The following is a 16856-nucleotide window of genomic DNA, read 5'->3' as shown; positions in this document are numbered from 1 at the left end:
ACCATCAAATCCCATAACACATTTCCTTTTTTATCACATAAGTGGCCTATACAGAGCTAAACAGACATTTTCCCTCCACCCATGCAGCTGACAAGAACACGGGCTCAAGAAAAGCTTACGGGTCACTGCCTGCTATAGGAAGACAAACTAACTCAGAGTTCTAAACTGAGAAAAGAGTCTTTATAAAAGCTTGTGTCATAAATACATATTCCAAAGCTTTGGCACTTTTGCTGGCTGCAAGAGGGATTTCAGCTGTGTTCTCTCATGCAGTCCCTGCAAATTCCTTGCAAAAAGGGCAATATAAACTTTGGCCCCTTTCAGGGCATCTCCTTCCCTAGTTCCCACAGTACTGTGGTAGATAGCATCTCTTCTTCCAGTGGAAGGGTAGGAGGGGAGAAGGGTCACCTTGCCTACTGGCAGCAGGATCGAGTAATAGGGCTGGAAGCGCTTGTATTTGCATTTGCTGGGGAAGTGCTAATGAGTGCAAGCCCAGCAGGAGCTCTGGCTCCAAGAGCGTGCAGGGATTTGATACATTTCCTCCATGGTCAGAAGCTCTGGACAGCACAAACATTAGGTCTTTCATTGCATCCCAGGCTGGAGGCAGTGTTGGCTCTGCATTTTCAGCCCTACCTTCCTCCAGCTGATGTACCACCAAGCAAAGCGCCTTACTTGCAAGTCACCAGAGACCTTGATTTCACTCTTGAAATGCCCTTTGAATAAGCCTATTTTAAGGGAGGCATGACAGAAAAGCAAAGCCCAATCTACATTGTAGCCCCATCCTTCTAGAACAAAATAAATGTGCTTCCCTTATAGGTGGGTTCCCATAAATATGAACAAAAAGAAGTTAAAAGAGTCAGATGAGGACTGTTTTCTTCCAAAGTTAGAGCAAGAATAAATTTCCAGTGCACCCTCCCCCAACATATTTACACTGTGAAGAGACTGATGTGTAAAGCAAACCCATGCTGTTGAGAAATAATTTTTCACTCACCCTTTGGCCAATGTTGCTATGCCAACGTCAGTTAACTTCATTCCTACACCTACAAGGCATCAAGGAAACAGAGAGCTTATGTTACACTAGAATTTCTAGGAATATCTTCAGATTCAAGAGCACCATACATAGAGGCACTAAATATTAATTATTAATTCATGATTTTAATTTTAATTATTTGTCACCATTTTTTCAAAATGTTTTAAAGTAGCCCAATTAAAAATAGGATGTTTATGCTCTGTATCACTAGCAATTTCTAGAAGTCAGCCTGCTACCAGTAGTTTACAGATAGCAAGGTGATAAATAGAGCATAACTTGTTTCCTGTGCTAGACAGTCAGTGGGGGGAAGGAGGAGTTACACTTTGATGTCTGCATTTTAAGAAACACACAAAATCTTCGCTTATGCACCTGCCCTGAGATGTGTCTATTTATTTATGGGGTTTGATGCTTTGCAAACTTGGACTAAAATGTTTTTCAGTAGGAATTGAATATTTGCTTTGCTAATCAAATAGCAATAGGTCAGTCAACCGTATTTTTACTTTCTGGGTGAGAGATCCAAAATCCCTTTCTTACTCAGTATTTCCAAAATCTTGGTTTTTTTAACTTGTCCCTTTGTTGACTTGTTTATAGCCAAAATCCAGTCCTGTAGTGTGCAATTTCTTCTGCACAGGAAAGTAATGGTCTCAAGACCATTTTCCTTGGAGAACACCCTCAGAAATCTCAACTGGTATGCCTGAAAAATGCAGCCTAGATACTCAAACGAGAAGATTATCAAAGAGGAAGGATGTTTCTCTTCAACAGCAGCAGGTATATTGTCCTTTGTGGCAGCAATCATTACAGAGGCTTGGATACCATTTCTGCTGCTCTGCTTCCCCTCAGGCTAGGATTTTGTTCTTTCTTCTCCCTTTAGATTATTTCAGGGGTCTTGTTGAGATGTCTTGTTGCTAATTTTCCTGCCTTCTCTTGTTAAAGAATATGGGATATTTTCTAAGATTCCACCTTGCTTTGGTTTTCTTTAACAAGGGCCTGTCTTTCTCTTTTTCAAATACATCTATGCATACTGTGTTGTGTACGGGCCCAGCATTTCAGCAGTTAGGAGGAGTTACACGCACAGGAGCATGAGGGCAGCATTTAGTAAATGCAAGGAGGGCATTTCTTCACCATTCTTTTTTTGAAGGAACATGTTTCTTCAAACCTAGCCAGGACCTGAATGTGGAACACTCCACTGTTCAGAGATTGTTGGTAAGTATTTAAATACAAGAAAAAATAAGGACTAGGATGTTATTAACAACTGAACTCTTTAATTCACAAGACATTTCATTAACCTCTGGGAGGTGAGACAATAAGCCAGATTTGACTCATATTGAGTGTCCTGATTTACTAAGGGGACATGTGGAAGAACAACTCTCCTGTTAAGAGTGCAAGATTTGTTTTTTCTTTTCCAAACTGTCTTCTTACAAGAACATAAGATAGGTAAAAATTCCCTTTCTCTGTTGATTAAATAAACATCATAATACTGTATAGGTTAATACATGTTTGCCCCTGCTGCCACAGGGTCTTTCCGTTCCCTAGATTAACACACACACAAATAAACATAGTGCACTTAAAAGAGTCTGGAAAATAAAATAACCTAACTCTCTCTCCTTTCTTTTATTCTGATCTGCATGAGATGCAGATATAAAACAGGCACAGGGCCAGGGTACTGTCTGCATCTGCAGAAGACTCTGCCCATTACAAGGTTATGGAAGGAGCACATTCAGCATTACCAATAGGACACAGAAAGTGAATAATAACATTGCTCAGAAATAAGTCTCTGGAAGTTCTGCAGTTACAGGGATTGACTGTGAGTGGTCACCAGCCTGTATCATGGGAAAGCCATTTTATTGCCTCCACTCAGGCAACTCACCTTGCAGGTCAGTGACAAGCAAGCTCCCATTGGTCTTCTCATACACCCAGTGCTGGAAGGTGCAACACTTCTGGCCAGCCTCTGAGTCTTTTCTCAGGAAATTTACTTCCTTGCCATCCCTGACAGAGTATTTCACAAATTCCCCAACCAGCTCCTCCTCCACTGTCGCATAGGGGATGTTATTAGCAGGGCGATGAACAAGAAAAATAGGAATGATCCTGAAATCAAGGGATAAAAACTAATAAAATCCAGAGAGTTCTGTCAATGAAGGAGTAAGAAACAGACAAAGTGGCCAGTGATCTGAGAGAGTGAATGAACAGCTACCAAGTCTAATCCAAGCCAGGAGACATCTGGATAAGATTCAGATTTCTAGGTAGCTCTAGAACACAATCGCATTATCCTCTATGTGCTTATTTCTTTGTATTATTTACTCACATGTAAACTTTTTCAAAGCGTACTTTCTAATGTTGTCCTACTACATCCCAAAACCTAAACTCTGTACAATAAAGGGTGCTTGCTTATTTTGGAGTATCGCTGCTTTAGCTGCTCAGTCTGCCTGATATATGATTCAGTCTTTCTGAGGTGTTAAGCACCTGCAAATTTGACCCACTCCAGAAAGTGCTTTGCCCAAGTCCAGTGTCAGTGGATGATTTCTCAGACTAGACTTCTAAAACCTGACACATCCAAAATTAGCAAACACTTTTGATAATGAAAATACAAAGCAACTACTTTACCAAAAAGTAAGAGGAAACAAGAAAGTCTCTGGAAAGATCATCGGATTCTCAAGACAAGTTGGCCTAAGTGAAAATCTAGAATCAGAAGATTCTTGGGTTTTGGCGAAGTTTGGATCCAGGTCAGGAAACTTCAGCTAGTTCTGTAGGAAGTTTTCAGGAAATTGCAAACCTGACAAAATTTGTCTCATTTTATTCATTTAGAAATTGAGCTAGTTTAGCCAGAAAGACTTACAAAGTTTTGTAGGAATACAGGCTAGGTCCATTTATGTCTAAAGATGCACCATGCCAAAAACTCACATCCAATATCAAATAAAATTTTGCTTGGGGTTTCACGGTCTTCCCAGAGAGAAAGATTGAATGTAAAGTGATAATGACAATAGCCTGGAAGGAAGTATCTGTCTCACTGGCAACATGAACTTCTTGGTTACCAAAGTTCCTGCTGTCTGGAAAGCAGTGTTCTACCTCATGGATAGTCGTCTTCTGTTTGTACTTACACTGAAAAAACTCAGCATTCTTGTTAGGCAGCACTCTGATACTACAGTATAAATCTCCAAAATTAAAACCTTAGAGTAAGAAAAAAAGTGACATCAGTGTATATTACAGTGGAATTTAATACTGCTCTGAGATAAGGTCATTTTAGAAAGCCGTTCAGCTGGAGCTGGTAACAGAACATAACTGTCTTTTATCAGCTAGCTCACAAGAGCTCCTAGCAGTATCTCAGAACACATGGGGGAAATGACTGTCACCACAAAACAGGTTTCTAGTTACTTGCTTTCTTACAAACAGTCTTATCTCTTAGAGCAACACTGCCAAAGGGGTGGTATAGTCGCTTCCAGACATAATTGTACTGGATTCTGGAAATGGCAGAATTGTGAATGTACGTATGTGCTCTATATACACTGAAAGGAGGTCTAGAAGAATTAGTCATGGGACAGAGAACCATATATAACCACAGCACTTCTGTATAAGTCTTCCAGTCCTAGTCCATAATCAAGCTTTATTGACACCATTAATTTATTTGTTGTAATATTTTACCCTTATTGTTATACCACATGCAGTTAAACTGGTACAAATGGCCTTTATACCAGTAGTTATTACCTTTCTAAGGAACAATCGCTGCAACTGTAGGCACTTGTCTAGTTCTAACCTACTCATTCAAGGTGTGATATCAGCTTAACTCTACCAGTATCATTAAAGTGAACAACTTTTCTTAGTATATAAGGCTACATATAGTTCCGTATTACTGCACACCGAAAGAAAATAAATGGATCACTGGTTAATAGAAATGTTAGTACTACTCCGTTGTGGAAGTATCATAAGTAACCTCAAGACCACAGAATCTCTCTCTCTCTCTCCCCCTCCTGCCCTTTTATAAATGTCTAGCTGCCAGGCCACTGACTATTATAGAGCAGTGCTTTCTTTTTCCTTTCCCCAGGTTTCTCTTACAGTCAAACGTGCACAGATAGGCTAAGGCTGTAGCTTTAAAGCTAACTCTGGAGAACATGGATGACTTTTCTCTTGCTCTATTTCTCTTATAAAATGTTGCAAGGAATATACCCTCCTTTAAATACAAGTTTGGTCTGACAAGGGCTGGCTAGAAGAAAGGAATCTAGCCTTAAAATTTTGAAATTAAAAAGCAAACCAAAAGCATATGCACACCATCTCCTTTTGCTCCTAGCTGCTGTCTTCCAGACAATTATTTAGAACAAAGCACCAGATCTGAACCTGCCATGTGCCTGTTATTTGCACCAGATTTCTAGTTTTCATAGGGTACATGCTTTCTCTCTCATATCAAAACTAGAGGTTATATCCTGTGCCTGGAGAAATCTCTCAAACACGAATTTTACCAAGAGCAATATATTTCCAGAAAATAAGCTGACTCGCACAAATGTTTTCCGTAAAAGATTTCACTGCCATCTCCATCACTATTTCTAATCCTGAAAAGGCTGCTTTACGGAATCATTCCAGAGGCTGTGTTTTACGTGGTCCTTTTTTTCAGGGAATTAGTGCAGCTGAGCAGATCTTGTGTCATCTAAATGGAGATGGAGATTTAGCCTACTGTCAAGCATGTAGGTCTTATCCTTGAAGCAAGGCAGATGGAATTTCAACCATCCGTTGCAAATTCAACTCTACACAGTAGCCTGACACTGGAACAGCAAATCCTTTGAAAAAGATCTATTACCAAATCCTCAGGGTGCCACTTCCCAGCCTCAGAGGCAAAGGTGAACCTGTACTGAGCTATTGGTCTGATGTACATATATTCGGGAAATGGAAAACTGATATGAAATAAACCAGTCTTTAGGAAAACCTAGCATCAGACTTGAGCTTTCTTGCTTAAGCCTCTCTTTACATAGAAAACTTGCCTAAGGAGTGACTTCATAAAAGCTTCAGAATGATCATGATTTCTCTCAAGATTTCATTTTTAATGGAAAGTTGGAATTATCCCCTGACTTATCCCCCACTGCTGTTAGTAGATGATACTAATAGTATCACCTGTTGGTGTTACTTCACTAACATGAATAATTTCCTCTAAATTTATGTCAAAATCATGCCTTTTACCTGCTATTTACTGTCTTTACTCCTTATTATCCTTCTCTAATGGGAATGGAATCTCTCTCACCACCTTGATACTCAGTATTATTTAGGTCATGACTCCAGCTGTAACACTGTTCTCAGGATTCCTCTTTCTCCTTCTTTAGTAATTACTCCTAGCAGTCAGTGGGCAGCTGTGGCATAGGACAATATATACGCATACATATACATGTATATAAAAATACATATATACTCACTCTGGTACCTCCCCAAAGCCTTCCAAGGGTTCAGCTTCTGCTGCATATATCTTCGCATACTCTCTTGCAGTATTTTGGACATAGCATTCCTGTATTACAAACGGATATGGCTATGGACTATTACTCAAAACATTTAACAGATCATCTGTTTGAACATTTGCAAGACAGCTTTTCCCCACAACTCTTGCTTACAAAGGACAGGGGAAGCTTACCTGCAGTGCTAGTTTGTAGTTCTTTTGAACTAGATCATCCTTACTCTTGGTCCCATATGTGATAGCATTGTGCACTTTGAGAACACAGGGGTGGCCAGGACTGAACACTGGCACGAGGCCTTGCATCACTTTACTTCGGAAGGCTTTCCGGTGCATGCCTTCACCAAAGTGAAGCTCTTCTGTAGCTATTATTCCATGCAGGTTCCCACCAAAGTAGCTGTCACTGATGAAATCTTCTCTGAACATGAGCTGCATGAATTCAATTTCTTCCACACCTAAAACAAAATGCCACTTTGTTCTGCACGACATCCTTCCGCAGTCACATGGGAAGAGGTGGACATGGGAGACCAAATGCATCCCTCCATAGAGTATTAAAGAAAATGCCCAATGGACACAATACATGGCCTCACTTGTGTTAATATGGGGTTGGGACCCTGCTCCTCTAAATGTAGCTTGTTGCCTGTACCATCTAAAGCCAGCATGGAGAAAGGTGGCAGTTCAGGTTCAAAAGGAGAGAATACAGAGTGTAGCAAACAAAAAAGAGAAGTAACACAAAAGCTGTTTTTAAAACTATTGGGGGAATTGTAAACTGGAGCTTCAAATAAATGTGAAGTCAGTCAAGCTGACTGAGAACTAAAGAGGCATTGAGGGAATGCAGAGATCCTGCCAACTCTGCTTTTTTGGTAAGACAGAGACAGTAATAAAGCTAATGTGCAGCAGTGTATGGAGATACGAATTTAACACAGTTCTGTGCCCAATGTGCTCAGAGCACATTCTTCTGAAGCTAGCCTGTCTTTTCAGAAAAGCCAGAAGTTGTTGGTACAATCAGAGCTTGTTTTAGCTTTCAGCTTCGAATCTTTTCAGGGAAAGATTCTGCCAATGTGATCGTAGAGGCACTCAGCTGAAAGAGGTCTCAGTCCTTACCCAATATGACCATGATGGAAACATGCCTTTCCTAGTACCAACTACATTCACTACATCAGCTCTAGTGGTGCAGACTGGCATGTTAAAGTGTTTATTTCTTTTCAATCTGGCAAGCACCAGCTTAAAAACAGGTTCATTAGCAAAGGCAGAAGAAAATAACAAGATTTTTATTTCATAAGTGATTTTGAGTAAGAGCCACATTTCTATAAATGACCATGTCTGTTTCAATCAAAAAGCAAATATATCAATTTTAGTGATCTTTATACTCAGGAGAAATTGGTACAATAATATTTCTCTTATGCCCCCACCTGTGGATTTTGAAGGTACCAGTAGCACAAGAATGTGTACCTAAGTTTGTTACAGCTGAAATCAGGCAGGATTATGGATTTCACCCTTTTAAATGATCACTGGAATACAAATGGAAAAAAAATATAGGGGGAAAAAGTAGTGGCTAATGTTAAGCACTGAGAGAAATTAAAAAATTCTAACTGCACTTCAAGCCTCTCTAATCACAACATTTCAAGGAACATCAGTGGAAAAGATAAATAGGAGAACAGAAGGTGTACACTATGCAGCAATGAAGTTCTTCCAGCTCCCCTTTGTAGTTAGCTCTGGTTTAGACTCTATACACTATTGCCTCTCTTTGAAGCACAGAGGAAATAGTGCACATATAAAGCTAGAATTGGAAGGCTCCTTAACTCCACCTAAAATTCTCTGTTGATCAAAAGTTATACAGTGCTCTTACATGAAAAGTCCTGTCTTCATTTTAACAAGGAACTAAATGTTTAATTTCTTCTTTCTTCTAGAAAAAGAAAGAAGAATCAATTGGCCGAATGAAGTACTTGATTAGTACAGTGTGTTCAGAAATGATAAACCAATTTGCAATGCACTGCCTATCTTTAGCTGCAGCACAGCAAGACATATGCCGAGTGTGATTAAACACAAGTTAACATATGGGGAAAGCATTCCAAATCTTCATGCCCGTCTTTCTCTTGGAGTAAAGTTACATAGCAGGTGACTTGCAAAGACCATGTGTTCAAACACCACTGGCAAGTTTTTCTGCCAAAAGAGCTTTCATTACCTTGTGTGTGTCTGTGTCTCTGAATGATGCGATGCAATGCTTTTTCACTGTTTACTGTATGTTAAGTGCTAGTGCATCAAGCTAAGAAGAAGTTACACAGTCAAGTTCAAATCAATAGTTTGTCACAGTGGGTACTGCATCACTCTCCACAAACCACTGCATCCTACATGAGGGTATTTCATCTACAAAACTCCCATGAATTAAAGCGAATTTTGTCTTCGATGGTACAGCAAAGGTGAGTGCAAAAAGGGAAAGACAGCTAGAAAAAACATAATACTGATTCAATGGCTCCAAGGGATTCCCATAGCTTCCCATGGGATAACTGTCAAAATGTCTCAGTCTGGTTATATTTTTCCATCCTTTGTTTTATTTGGAAATCAGAAGGAACAAAGATTTGAGCACACATTCAAGCAGATGAGCGTACTTACCTTCACAATTCTGAAAACTTGAGAGATGTTCCAATACTACAAGGAAACAAAGAAACAGATTTTGTAGCAAAAAAAAAATGGAATGAGAACTGCCATTGTCATTATTACTAATCAAAATTATAAACTGGGATTTACCTTCAGAAGTCAGATTAAACTCAGCAGTCACCTTTCCATACACATTATTCAAGCAGCAATAATACATTCCCTGGTCTTTGTTACCGGCTTTAGCTATTGCCAAAGAAACAGGAGAGTCATCCTGGGCACTGGAACAGAATATGTTGATTTTCCACATTAATATTTTTAAAAGATCTTTCTTGATTATTCCATGTATCTCTCCTCCTGTCCCTGGAATTTCTGTCCCTCACTGATTCAAATATGATGCAAGTAGATAAAATATTTTATTTCACCCTACTTAGAAGCATTCAGCATATTATGCGTTTCACAATAGATGATCCTACTACCTTCTGAGAGAAAAGTACCTCAATCAAATCTAAAAATAATTTAATCATACCAAAAGGCATTCAAATATTCCTATGAATATCATGGCAAAATATATAAAGTATGAACATATAAAAGCCCAAAATGTTTTATGCTGTTCCTCAATATTGACTCCTCACTCAACTTCCTCTGTTCCTTTGCTTTTTTCAAGCTAGATATTTACTCTCTGATGTCTGTGTATGCAATTTCACAAATGGATCAACATGGATATTAACAGGGGTGCAATGACATGTGAATGCAGTTACAGTACTTGCAGACCCAAGATGGCTCTGGCAGCAGTAAAACCACACTGAAACGTGCTATACCTGAATGAAAAGTCCTCTTAGACCATGAAGGTTTTCACATGTACCACAGTGGATGTCCATGGAAGTATTTATCAGCAAACCAGATAATCTATGCAGGGATTATGGAGACCTGGCTATTGTGCTTTAAAGCTTTTGTGAAGTGAATTAGTGAAGGTGTGCACAGTTTTGTTGGCAGCACAAAGTTTCATGGTATTTTGGCACACTGGAGAACATATTTATCCAACAATAGTTTTTAAATTAAATTACTTAGCATATATTAATATTACTAGCAATGTGTATTTTTCAATACAAGTTTCCATGTGTTGACAGGTAATAAAAATCTAAAGATTTGTTGCCTAATTTCCTGTAAACGCCCCCTATTGAAAGTAAAAGCTAAGATGTACCAAACAGTCCAGATTATGTATTTCTGTAGATTGATGTATATTTCCAAAAGAAGAAACAGTGCTTGGGTACATACAAAACAGTTAGTTGGATTTTGATTGTGATAGACTACCAGTCCTTCAGAAACATTCACTCACCTTCTCTGCAGTCGTGCTAGTAACTTGGAATCTTTAGTCCATGTAATGGTGGAGTCACCATGAATGTCACCAAATTGACAGCATAGCTTAATATTTCCAGAGCAGTCAGGGAACAACTCTGCTTGGATTTTCTTCAGCAGCTTGGGAGCTTGAAACAGAAGAGCCACAGTTTAGGATTAGAAGATAATGATATTGTTTTGGCATTTTAAAGGAATCCTAGAATGATTTGCAGATGTTAAGAATATGAATCTGACAACACTGGTAAATAATTATGATTTCTTCTGATGCAGAAACCAAGGCTTTAAAATACGGAGGTTTTAAAAGACTGATTCAGTGCCCCACACAGTCAATGGAAATGTTTTCAATACAAAGACATTTTGAATTTATGGAATAGGACGCAAGGGAAGTTCTAGCCTGAAAAGGCATTGACATAAAATAATTTCTTAATCAAAACACATTCTCTCTGATTAAAGGACCAGCTGGCTTTACCAGTAAAAAAAGACACCACAAAGGTACAGCATATATGGTTACATAGTAAGAATTCATATTAACTGAATACTTGTAACTAGTAGATTTTTTTAACTGATCACAGCCTTTGAGAGAAAAGAGTTCAAGTCCCAGGAGATGCTCAGTCTCCAAGGTGTTCTTGGAACATACCATCGCACACTGCCAGGTTGAGACTTTTTGCAGTGATGACACCATTTCCTTTAAAACACAGCTGGAGGAAGGAACCCACACTTAGTGGTTAGATATTTGCATTTGGTAATGTCAGTGGCCTTTGCTTCCCTCTTCAGTTTCAAACGATTAATTTCCCACCTCTAAAGAAAGTCCCTACCTTTCCAGCCATAGGGCATGGTTCTTTTGCTAAATATTGACCATCGTGGAGAACAAATCCAAGAATCACTCAGGTTACAGAAAGAGAGCACTCTGCCCAGTCTGGGGAAGGTCCTGATAACCTGGTTCTCTGCTAAGACTTGTTTTTTGGCTCACAGAATGCTCCAGCGTCTTCTGCACGTGGGCATGGTGTGAGCGGGAGGATGGAGGGTACTTGGAAAGAAAGGGAATCAACATATACTTTGGGATCATGACACATCCCTGTGCTCAAGTGAGACATCCCTGCTACATGTAAAGGATGTAAAATGCAAGATGTTATGTTTCCTACTGTGTTAATTCTGAGCTGCTGTACTCTGAATGAGCTGGCATGACACATCTCCCTCGGGGATCGCATTCCAGCAGTCTAACTTTCCCCGTCTAATGCCGAAGGAATGCCGGATCCAACTCGAAGGGTCAGGCACCTGGAATTCACTGCTATGTTTAACTTGCAGTCACTTAAGTCCTTAGGCCTAAGAATCTTGCTGAATCAGGGCTAAAATGACGCAGACAGTATATGACAGAACTGTAAATAGAACTAACAGCTCCAGATTCCCTGCCCTAACTACAAAGTCGTCCCTCCTGCAGCTGAAAAGAATACAAAAGAGAACACTAGAACACTGAGTACATACCAGACTAACCACACCAACCTTCCCATAATGCCGGGCAAAGCTCCACACAATTCTCTAAACTACAAACATACATTCATTTCAGTCTAGACTGAAACAGATCAGAAGCAGGTTAAGAAAATTCAGTCTCATCTGATGCAAGCCTGAAAGTTTAAAACATTTTTCAAGCATAGCCTCAGGTACATGGAAAAACATCAGGCATTTCTCAGTAATTGCAGTTTGCTTGCTCTGCTTTGAAGGAATGTGTCTCTCCTCCCACGCATTTGGGTCTCTGTCTCTTCGAACAGAGAAAAGTTTGGAGTTTTTTTTAAATGTGATTGGAAAAGTAGAACTCTCACCAGACCGCACTGTAATTAGAATCTCTGAAGAGCTTCACAGTTTTGTAGCTTACCTTTAGTCATTGTTCAGTCTTGCTCTGATCTATTAAATTATTTTATGAGGTGAACATGAAATGTAATGTCAAAAGGTAAAAATAAGACCTGGGCCCTTGCAAAGTATCCATAGAAACCACAAATACCTCAACTCTCTAGCTGTTACACTGTTGCTACTCCTGTCTGCATTTTGTTTTTCCTGTTAGCAGCCTCCTAGAGACTCTTTCAAGCAACCTGATTCTCATTTCAGTTATATGTTTTCCATGTCAGTTTAATATTGCTAATTTCATCAGTGTCATTTATGACCAACAGTGGTGAAAAGGAATGCAGAACCAGCCATCAGTCACCAGACAGGACTGCAAAATGTTTATCAGTGGTACCCTTGTAATAACAATAATACTTTGCTAGTAATAAAACCATTTGGTAACCAAGAGAGGGTAATTGCATTTGGGAGCCACAGCAGGAACATAACAACATGCAAGTACTGGGTTTGCAGTTGCTATATTGTATGTGGTTATATGGTACCATTACACTATACATTCCTGAAAAGTTACTCGAAGAGACAAATGAAGAAGTAACTATTTCAAACAGGTTAAAAAGTTCATAAATTTAATATATTTGCCAGCTAGGAAAAGGATGTTATGGAGGGTTCAGCTCTGTGGCATGGGGACAGCACTAGTTCCTAAGTTCACAGAACTGGAGATTAACATCAGTGAGGGCAGGACACCTTTAGCTGATATGATTTAGACCTAAAGGAGGCTTGCAGTGTGTTTAACGAATTTTAATTTCATACTGTAGCCAGAACGATGGGAAAGGACAGAAATGAAAATCACTTTTCTCTTACCTTTGCTATCCTTTTTCAAAATTAGTTTCCTTTGCTCTTTTCTGTCTTCTTTATAAACCATGCCTGCCTCACTCTTCACAGACTTTTTAACACAGCTAGGATCCTTGCTGACATTTCCTCTCTCCTCCAGTCGGGGTTTCTTTGACAGTGTTGCTGGTGGTAACTTCTTCTTAGCTCCAGTAGCTAAATGCCCACTCCTTGCTGTGTCTTGTTTACATTTGGTGGGCTCAAGCTCAGCAACAGTTGGTGATGTCTGGTAGGATTTTAACCCTTCTTGATTTCTTAGCCTTTCCACATTGACTGGGAACGGATCACATGTGGTCAATGCTACGGAGAATGGCTGAGTTCTAAAATAGGGTGGTTGCTCTTGAAAATACTGGCTGTTCCCTGTATCAACTGGTGGCAAATTAACTAAACCATTTACTACGCTCTCTGATGTCATGACTTCTTCACCTTTATCGTACTCAGTAGACTTAACTGAATTATCAACTTCAGTTAGCTTGCTGGAAGAGATCAAGTCAGGACAGGACTGCTTAGTGCTAATACTCATAATCTGTCTCTGAGCCTTGGAGCCAATTAAAGTGTGCAAAGGAGACTTCGTTTCAGCTTCATCTGGGTTATATTCAATAGCCCTTTGAATCTCTTGTTTATTTTCACACAAGACTGCTTCCTCCTTGTTTTCTTCAGGTACCCTATGGAACTGATCCTGCAATGCTTTGCAGAAAGTTTCCTGTGTACTCCAATTTTCATCTACTTTGACTGCAGTTTGTGTGGATTCAGTTTTCCCTTGACTTCCTGTGCCAGGACACCCCATTGCTGATATACTGGTAAGAAGGCCCTCTGACTGGCTTACAGGTGTGAAGAATGGCAATGTTTCTTTTACAGTCAGTTGTTGGATATCTAACTGATTACTGATCTCTCTATAATCCTCATTTGCTGTGCTGTGGTATTCATTTTGAGCCTTTCTAGACAGTGGGGTACTAACTGATGTTACACTTTCAGATGCGTATGTGTGATTTTTTGAAGAATATGTTTTTAACTCTTCATCAGACTTAAAGGTGCTGTCAACAAAAAATACATGTTGTTCTGATGTATTATGAGGGGGAACTGCAGTCTGACTCTCTGAAACATGACTAACTCCTGAGTCACAGGAAGTTTCAGCCCTTTGTTCATCATCTAAGCAAATCTCTCTCTGATCTTCTCCTGTTTCACATGGTTCATACCTGGGCACTTCTACATAAAAATCTCTTAAAAATGGATCCTCAGAAGAGGGAGTGAATTCCACTTCTTGTTTTTCTATTTCTGTCAGTTGGTCTACATTTTGGTGTAGCTTCTTACGTGTTATGGTGTCAGGAGTCTTAATTAAATTACGCAATTGCATTAGGTAACTGTATTTCTGTGCATTAGAAACAACTTGAAAATCTTGACAGTCATCATTTTTTGAAAGATGATAACTGTCAGAATTAGTGTCATTTTGTGCATTCAAGTCTGAGTGATTTCCTTTTTCTTGTAAATTCTCTTCATAACTTTTGTGTATGGTGTTTACAGAAGGGTGTTCTTTGTGTGTAAACTGACTGATATTTTCAGTGGGGAAAATGTCTTTCTCTTCAGGGAAATAAGGCAGTTCTTTTCTTGCTGGATAACAGTGTCTAAAATGACACCCTTTACCAGCTACAGACTCATTTACCAAGGATATGTTGTACTCAGTATGAAATAATTGTCCAATTGTCCCATGCGACTTATCTGACATGTAAGCTGGGTTTTCTTTGTCATATGCTAAATTACTACTCTGAGCATTTTTCAGTCTTTGAGGAGAATCTGCATCACATGTTTGGGAAGCATTATTAATGGTAAGCTTTCCTTCCCAAGCAACAGTCATTTGAATGGATCCATTACTGTCAGTTAACGTTTGATTTGGCTTCTGCTCCAAGCACTCCCCTGTATTTAAGACGATACTATTTCCTGAAACACAAATGGATGGTGTTTCCATTTTATTTCCAGTACTAGAATCTAGACATATACCATCTGCTTCTACCACTTGTGCAAGACAAATGTTTCCTATGGATGCACTGTTACATGCTTCATCTGTTTTAAGTAGGGTATTAGAAACATTGCAGTCTTCTTTCTCTGTTCTTGGTCTACTAGCTGGCTGTGTAATAGGTTCCTGCTCTTCTATTAAATTTATTGGCAAAGGATGATCAGAACAAGTCTCCTGTACGACGTTCAGTTCTGTGACTTTGGTATCTGTCGGCCTAATTTCTAAACTTGTGATCCCCCGGTTTTCAAACGGAATTTGATAGTCTGAGTCATCTTCACGAAGAAGTTTCCACAGCTTGTCATGCACTGCAGATATATCAGCATCTCCTTTGCACTCAGGTTCTCCAGATTCCAAGACTGACTTGGGATTAGCTTCAAACAGAGGTTTATCACATGACAGACTGCAGAGAATATCTGTGTCATTGGTATCATGTGAGTCAAAACTATACCTTTGCTCTCCCTCCCTTGGCTCATCACATAGCTTTGCAGAAGAGAGAACAGCACATAAACATTCTTGTTTATCAGGAACAGAGTCCGCATCCCATAAAGGAAAAGGTGAAATATCATTCTTTGGTTTGTTGCCATTACTAATAATATTAATTCCTTGTTCACAAAAGACTTGTTGGTGACAACTTTCTCTCTTATCACAAGGAGCATGGTGTTGAGAATAGGTTTGTAAATTTGCATTTTTTGCTTGTAATGTCTTTTCAGTACAGAGCATTTCTGAAGCTGGATGGATGGTTCCTGCACTCTCACAAGTCGTGAAGATGCCTTTCTTTTCTATTTCAGGCTCCATACATAGTCTCTCACAATTCTGGGTAAAGATTTTAAGATTAGCACCTTGATTCTACAAAGAAGAAAAAAAACAGAAATGCAATTAAAAATTAGAATTGCTGCTTGACACAGGCCTGAACTAGAGTCCTGGCTTGAAATGCACCTAATTTTTTTTTTTAAATATTTGTCAATAGTCAAGTTTTTGACTTGTAGCTATCAACCTAATGGATTGAAATCAAACTCCTGGCTCTTAGCAGCCTTGAACCCTGGTAAGTTTCAGATCTGGATCCAAATGCTGAGAAATATAAAATTTGATCAAGATGAAGATCAATGGCTGATATAGTCCAGCTAGTTAAAAACGGACAAAATAAAATAAAATAAAATAGTCATGTCTATGTCTTTTGCTAACAGTCGGAGTGTCCCACCATACTTATGTAATTATTACATAATCCAAACTGATGAGTTTCTGGAACTACCCAGACTAGTTTTTTGGGAGCTTGCCTTCCCCTTTGCTTCCATCATGGGCATTGTCATCTTAAGTTTCACAAAGATGCTTTCTTAATATGTACCAGTCTTGAAAAGTTTCAGAGAATGCACCCCAAGTCTGCCATGCTATACACTTCAGAACGAGACTCCTACCAAGAAATGAACATCTCTGGGTCAGTTTTAAGCTGTCTTCGAAATTTGTCTTTGGTCACCTCTGACCCCTTGAGGTGACAAGTCCCGCTTCAACAGGGAGTGCCAGAGATCATTCCAGATCTTGCCTCTGTTCAAGTGGTAATGAATTGCTCAATATAAGGCATATTCAGCCCTCCTCTAGCAATGAGACATGCATTGCAACCTTAGGGGCACTGTTGGGGAAATTGGGGCAGGAAATAAAAATCCATATTCCTCCTGCATCTCCTTCATTCTTCCATATCAAAATATTCCAAATTGTCACTTTATGTA

General features: G+C 39.3%; 1 protein-coding gene across 1 annotated transcript in view; it reads right to left on the bottom strand.

Moving 5' to 3' along the window:
• ALPK2 (alpha-kinase 2) overlaps positions 1 to 16856 on the bottom strand; it is a 33227-nt gene that overhangs the window by 5154 nt on the left and 11217 nt on the right. Inside the window, exons 2-9 of the mRNA XM_009577607.1 lie at positions 13098 to 15981; positions 10384 to 10531; positions 9198 to 9325; positions 9063 to 9098; positions 6630 to 6904; positions 6418 to 6506; positions 2895 to 3112; positions 989 to 1037 (exon numbers count right to left, since the gene is read on the bottom strand). Of these exons, the coding sequence (XP_009575902.1) occupies positions 989 to 1037; positions 2895 to 3112; positions 6418 to 6506; positions 6630 to 6904; positions 9063 to 9098; positions 9198 to 9325; positions 10384 to 10531; positions 13098 to 15981 (3827 nt within the window). The remainder of the gene's footprint in view (positions 1 to 988; positions 1038 to 2894; positions 3113 to 6417; positions 6507 to 6629; positions 6905 to 9062; positions 9099 to 9197; positions 9326 to 10383; positions 10532 to 13097; positions 15982 to 16856) is intronic.

This window comes from Fulmarus glacialis, unplaced genomic scaffold (assembly GCF_000690835.1).
Source record: "Fulmarus glacialis isolate BGI_N327 unplaced genomic scaffold, ASM69083v1 scaffold28425, whole genome shotgun sequence".
Taxonomy (NCBI): Eukaryota; Metazoa; Chordata; class Aves; order Procellariiformes; family Procellariidae; genus Fulmarus; species Fulmarus glacialis.
The sequence above is the reverse complement of the archived record's forward strand: the minus strand, read 5'-3'. Positions and strand labels throughout refer to the sequence as shown.